General features: G+C 46.5%; 2 protein-coding genes across 2 annotated transcripts; both read left to right on the forward strand.

The window, feature by feature from the left end:
- Positions 1-257: 257 nt before the first annotated feature.
- On the forward strand, positions 258-1131 carry HD556DRAFT_1249281 (coatomer WD associated region-domain-containing protein; the record flags this gene model as incomplete). Its single annotated transcript, XM_041298829.1, has 3 exons — positions 258-402; positions 459-873; positions 924-1131. 3 exons carry the CDS (start codon positions 258-260, stop codon positions 1129-1131), a joined length of 768 nt encoding a protein of 255 aa, XP_041153310.1.
- A 1479-nt stretch (positions 1132-2610) lies between these two features.
- Positions 2611-4260, forward strand: HD556DRAFT_1450378 (uncharacterized protein; the record flags this gene model as incomplete). The annotated part of the gene is made up of 11 exons (XM_041307753.1): positions 2611-2668; positions 2720-2860; positions 2909-2989; positions 3061-3195; positions 3249-3359; positions 3410-3550; positions 3603-3662; positions 3718-3801; positions 3859-3984; positions 4034-4158; positions 4207-4260. The coding sequence occupies 11 exons, from the start codon at positions 2611-2613 to the stop codon at positions 4258-4260; spliced, it is 1116 nt and encodes a 371-aa protein (XP_041153311.1).
- Between the last annotated feature and the right edge of the window lie 1971 nt (positions 4261-6231).

The following is a 6231-nucleotide window of genomic DNA, read 5'->3' on the forward strand; positions in this document are numbered from 1 at the left end:
TGTACGTGTGCCACTCTCATAACTGTGACTTAAGGTTGACTTGACTGGCGTTAGTAGGGCTAATGATGCGTATGATAGTAATCTCCAAGTCACTCAAAATGTTTCGAAATTCGTCACCTGCAAGTCCACGGACCCGTCTACATCACGTGCGTATTTTACAAGTGTCACTTGTACTGAACGACGCCGACGCCATATTATTATTACAGTCTACATATCTCATGCCTCTCAAGCTTAGCTTGGATGAGTCTACATACAGCATGGACCTTGGGCATTCGTTGTCCTCTAGCATTGTTGAATACCAGACAGCCGTCCTCCATGGTGACATGGACTCGGCGGCCGAAATTTTACCCACTTTGCCCGAGGAACAGCTAAACAAAGTTGCTCTGTTTCTGGAGGGTCGAGGTATGTACGGTTCTAATTACTTATTAGGGCCCAGGATTCAGTCTCTCTTTCCTTAGACCTCAAGGAGCTTGCTCTGCAGGTCACCACAGACCCCGATCACAAGTTCGACCTCTCACTGCAGCTCAATGACCTAGACACAGCGGTCAGGATCGCGCGCTCCGTCTCAGAGCCAGAATCGGAGACGAAGTGGAAAGCAATCGGCGATCGTGCCCTTATGGTATGGCGATTTGACCTGGCTCGGGAGGCGTTCGAAAAGGCGGGTGATTTGAGTACGCTGATGCTTCTTCTGCTTTCGATGGGCGATCGAGAGGGACTGCACAAGCTTGCAGCGACGGCTGAAGAGAAGGGTGCAGAAAATTTGGCGTTTGCGACGCTGTTTCAACTGGGCGAGGCCAAACTGTGTGTGGATCTACTTCTGAAAACGAATCGTGCACCAGAAGCTGCGCTCTTTGCACGAACATATGCACCAAGGTATGTGTGATTCAGCCGTGAATGTAATTTTAAAACTGATTTCGGCACAGCGAAGTACCTAACGTGGTCGACGTATGGCGAGACGAGCTGCGGACTAAAAATCAAGGCAAGATCGCAGGAAGCGTCGTGCACCCATCTGAGCATGCAGAACTATTTGAGGAAGGGTGGGAAGAGGCTCTTGCATGCGAGGCTGGTCTCTGTACAAATTCTCGTGACGTTGCCAAGCAAACGTCGTTTGCAGTTAACAGAACTACTTAAGCACAGAGTATATGTCGAAACCCTCGCTGATATAAAGCCGAAGTCGCCCGCAGTTGAATGATCCCAGTAAGAACTGGTTGAAACAGCCGAGGTGTGCCAGGATATGCTTATGATAGTAGTTGAGTCGATTAGCACATTTACAATTCAGACGGGGGAAGTCAAACACGCCTGTAGCACTAGCATAGCTCAAAAACACTACAGACAACGAAAACGCGAAACAAGGTGTTGATCGCAGCATCGAAAGTGTAGTACGGGGTGAGTATCGAAACAGTGTTAAAAGTGTCCGTAATGCGACGGGTAGGATGGAAAATGGCATTGAGTGTGTCGCGAAGGAGTGGAGATCTACTAGTACATCTTGCCTGTATTGACACTGGACAGTCTTGTCCTATTTGTTTCCAGTAGCCTAGAAACAATCCGTCAGAATAGATAGTGACGGCAACAATATCACTCACAAGCGTGTTCGGTTCATTGTCATATTCCGAGATTAAGATGAGTGGATATCTGTACACAGGGAATCAAGTCACATACCTTCCTCTGCTCTTCCGAATCGTTGAGACTGCCATAGTAGATACGTAAGGCGAGAATGGATGTAGCCGCTGATGTGCGTGTAGAGCCGTTTAGCGTCGCCGGCAGTGGATAAAGTCACGAGAGGATGGTCTGTCCCTTGAGTACCTTCGGGAACCTAGAAACAATTAGTTAGAACGGCAACAACAACTATTGTACTTACTAGTTTCCTTGCTTTAGCCGCGTCAAACATCCAGAATAAGTTAGTGAATATGTGCACACAAGGCAACCGAGACTAGTACTCGAAGCTTCAGATCATCGTACTGCGTGCTCGTAGAGAAACCGTGACTGCGGAGGAGCTGCAGGCGCGCCTCTGCAATTGTGGCGTCGAGAGCTTCCAAATGATATGGAGGAAAGTAAATATTCAAACTTTCGTTGGAATGAGTGTTGTGAGTAGCGAAAGAAAGATGATAACAAAATTAACTCAATAAAAGAATTGGAAGTGTGGGGAAAGAAATCAAAAGAACTCGTCAGATGAAGCAAATAAAACTATCGTGAAAGACATACAGATACGTCGAAACCAGAGGGAATGAGGAAATCAAAAATGAAGCATCGAAGATAGAATAAGATAAGTACTGCTCACACCAAATTATCAAAAGTGAAATCAAACAAGCTGAAACGTACTGTCAAGTGCAACCATCCCACTCTCGCCAGACTCGGACTAGATAGAACTCGTAGCCCTCAAACTCCCAAACAAGATCCTACATGCGGCACGGCGAAGCGTGGTTGGATGCGTCTGGGCTTAGCAGGTGTACTTTGGGATTGACTCGCCAGAGTAGGTTGGTTTTTAGTAGCGCGTGTCCGAGGCATGGTTAGTGGTAAGTAGGGGTTTATTTACGCGTTGTTTGCATATTGACAACAAGCCGATGTTTGGCTGTGTTAGGTATCACGTGAATTTGGTCTGTTCGTCTTTCGATGACAAAGTCCCTGCCAATTCTCCTCCTTACGACTGTGCTGATCGACCGTCTCCAATGTAAGATGTGACCGTTTGTTATTCTCATTAGATGCTCAGCCCAAACAATAGATCCTGCAGTTTACCCTCATTTTAACTTATATCCTTCGATTGCATGCTCAGTTATCACTTCTGCTGAAAAGACGGCCGCCTCTCAGCCAAAAAAATCTGTCATTGTGGAACTTGCTCCAGCTTACCCCCTATTTAATCTTTGTGAGTGGTCCTTGGCGTCACACTTTTTTCTGGGCTGATTGTTTTTAGACCCGCCGCTTTACCCGTATAACCTCAATTCGATTTATCCGGCACCGGCCATCGAATTATCTTCATCTGTAGTGCTCCCCAGTAGCTATCCGTGGTTGATTATATGTGAGTTATCTTGCGCCCTTTCTTGAACGAGGTCTAACACGCGCTAGAATCTCCTGTTTACCCTCATGTGAACCCGTATCCACAAGCCAGTACTGAGGTGGCTGGACCCCGGAGAGCAAAAGACGAGATTGTGCAGCCCGTTCAAGTAAAACCTCGGCCACAATATCCTGTTTTCGATATCTGTATGTGGAACAAGCGCGCATTGATTACTGGTTTGTATCTCATTGTCTCCTAGATCCTGCAGGCTATCCGTGGAGCCTGAAAACAGTATATCCCCCAACCGAAGTCGAAGATGCCTCTGAAATCACTATCCGCTTGTCATCGCGCTATCTATGGCTGGACATCTGTGAGTCACCCAGTATTTTTCATAACGAGTCACCCTGACTGGCGCGTTAGATCCCTCGGTTTACCCTTTTGTTGAGCCATACCCGACGTTAAATAAGACGTGCGAGAGCCCTATGAGCATATCTCAGACTCACTACAAGTCGGAATGTGTGAAAGTCACCTTAGCTAGGTATTACCCGTCATTCGATTTATGTAAGACCTCACCTTCACCCTCGAGTCTGATGTACTGAACCTTTCATTCTAGATCCTGCGGCATATCCACACTTTGGCCTGTATCCTACCTTACCAAAAATCGGGTCCGGAGGTTCGCAACAAGAGGCGTCCCCAAGGTAAAGCAGGAGACTCAATTCGGTGAATAGTGATTCAGAATCTTTACTCCTTTCAGGACATTGTCGATAGCGTATCAGGTGACCTTGCGGGCACTTACCCATACATTTGCCCTTGTGAGTTGGCTCAAGTGAAAGTGAGCAATTGCCCGATACTTAATTTGCTTCATGTAGATCCTCCCGCTTATCCTCACTTTGACCTGTATCCACATGTTCAGATACATGCGTCCAGTGATGACAAGGATCTGACGACCAGCAAGTTCATCGCTGCGAGTAGCACGTATCCCTTTTTGGTCATTTGTAAGCTCTACATTATGTCCTACTACTCGCTTTCTCACAAAGTACGCAGATCCTGCTGTGTATCCGCACTTCGATCTGTATCCCGCCCGTGTGGCAGAATTAGCAAGTCGGAGGAGGACATTACCAACAATAAGCTTTTCATTTCGAGCAGCACGTACCCCTTATTGGTCATTTGTGAGTTTTACATTATGTCCTCTTACTTACTTCTCACGGAGTACCTAGATCCTGCTGTGTACCCCCACTTCGATCTGTATCCCGCCCGTGCGGCAGAATTGACGAGTCGGAGGATATGACCAATGGCAAGTTCTCTGTTCCAGTGTATCCCTTCCTTGTCGTTTGTGAGTTCCGCATTCAGTTTTTTCCTTAGCCATCTTCTCATAGTGTATGTAGATCCTGCCATGTATCCGCACTTCGATCTGTATCCTGCCCGCGCGGCAGAATTAGCGAGTGGGAGGCGGACATAACTAACAGCAAGCCTTCCGTTTCGAGTAGCACGTACCCTTCTTGGTAATTTGTGAGTTCTACATCACGTTTTTCTCCCTTTTCTTCTCACAGAGCATGTAGATCCTCATGTATATCCTCACTTCAATCTGTATCCCACTCGCGCTGCAGAGCTAGTGACCCGGGAAGAGTCAACCATTCTGTTAGAATGGACCACGGGTACCCAGTCTTGAATATCTGTGAGTATGCGTGCCCACTCTCTTCTTTCTCAAGTAGGCGCTGGGCCAACAGGTCTAGTAGCAGCGTTGACGACCTGCATCTCAGTTCGTATCATCGATAAAGACCCCAATCCTTGCATCGGACAGCATAGTCCTGGCATAATGGTTCGTCATACAGACCTTGTCACATCACCCGTAGTCTGACTTATAGTCGCAGGCGTCGTACGCAAGTAGCTTCAGTTCACATTTTAGGCGAGACTAGAGATGATGTCCGAATAATCACGGATGTATGTGTTCAAAGGGCGTTGGTTTTGATACAGTGGTGCATCCGATTTCTGCTTGCTAATGAAGGAGCGCTCCTAATACTGTCGTGAAAGTATCGGCACCGAATTGGAACTTTAAAACGAGGGTATGTTCAGTCTCTGCTTTCGAGGCTTGGGAATGTATATATTGACTCTATGCAGCACCTCATTGCGTCCAACAGACAAAATTGGCGAGGATGGCTGGCAATTCATCATCATTTTGAGCTTCCTGACTTTGTGGAACCGTCTGGCTTGGCAGAACTGTCTAACGTTCTTTTCGACACGCAGGGCGAGGAAGGTCATGGTCTGCGCCCGGGTCTCCACTACAGGATTCGCCTGGCGGGTTCCACGAGGCATTGGAGTTGGTTCATTCAGAACTGAGCGATCAAGCGTTGCGATTGACTGCCTGCCTCGAGCAGACTTTTGGCGCCTTTTTGCTAGTACAGCAGCGCGGTGGAGAATACAAGAGAAATGCGTCAGATCATGATATTATTGCACAAGTCAAAGAACTTTCTTCTATTCCAGACCTAGAGATATCGTGTGGCATGCATTTTCGTATTACTCAGTACATTCATAATCTAAGAGTGCCAAGCAATAACACTTCCATGCTCTCCAGTCATGAGCTACCCCATGGCTGACGGTTGCGAATTGGATGGACGAGGAATATAATCATCATGAGTTAAGTCATCGTCAGCATCATTGTGCTGTAAATGGATGTGAAGCTTGGACTAGTACAGCGAGTTAAACACTGCGGCCGCTGCCAGCTGTACTAGAGACGCTTTCGCATCGGAAACCTATATATCGTGTTACAGTGCGGTAGCAATATTACGCACATTATATAGCTATCTCTTGCCAGGTAAATCAAACCACAGAAGACGGAAAGCGAATGCTCAACAGCCCAGACACAATTGCCTACCATCAATTTTTTAGGTTGTGATGGTACAATATCATTGCATCGTCATAGCCTGCAATATTATATATATATGACAACTAGTGCTAGTGCTACTTTTCACGATAAAGGCATGAATAGCTTTGACATTGAAAAATTAAATTGCGACAAATAAACATGTTTAACAACTTGTACATGATTAGGGTACGATCCCTTGTTGGCCGCGATGTCGCAATGTCGCAATGTCATCAGTAACTCCTCATTGTAATCAAAATTTGCATCCATCCATGGCTATGTACCAACAACTCGAATTTTTCGCGGTGTAGATAGCTATGTTTAGCCGGAGCAGAATTACATACTTCTATAGTTCTCACGACTACAATATCACGGACTCATG

Source organism: Suillus plorans, assembly GCF_016647745.1.
Source record: "Suillus plorans strain S12 chromosome Unknown HD556scaffold_103, whole genome shotgun sequence".
Classification (NCBI taxonomy): domain Eukaryota; kingdom Fungi; phylum Basidiomycota; class Agaricomycetes; order Boletales; family Suillaceae; genus Suillus; species Suillus plorans.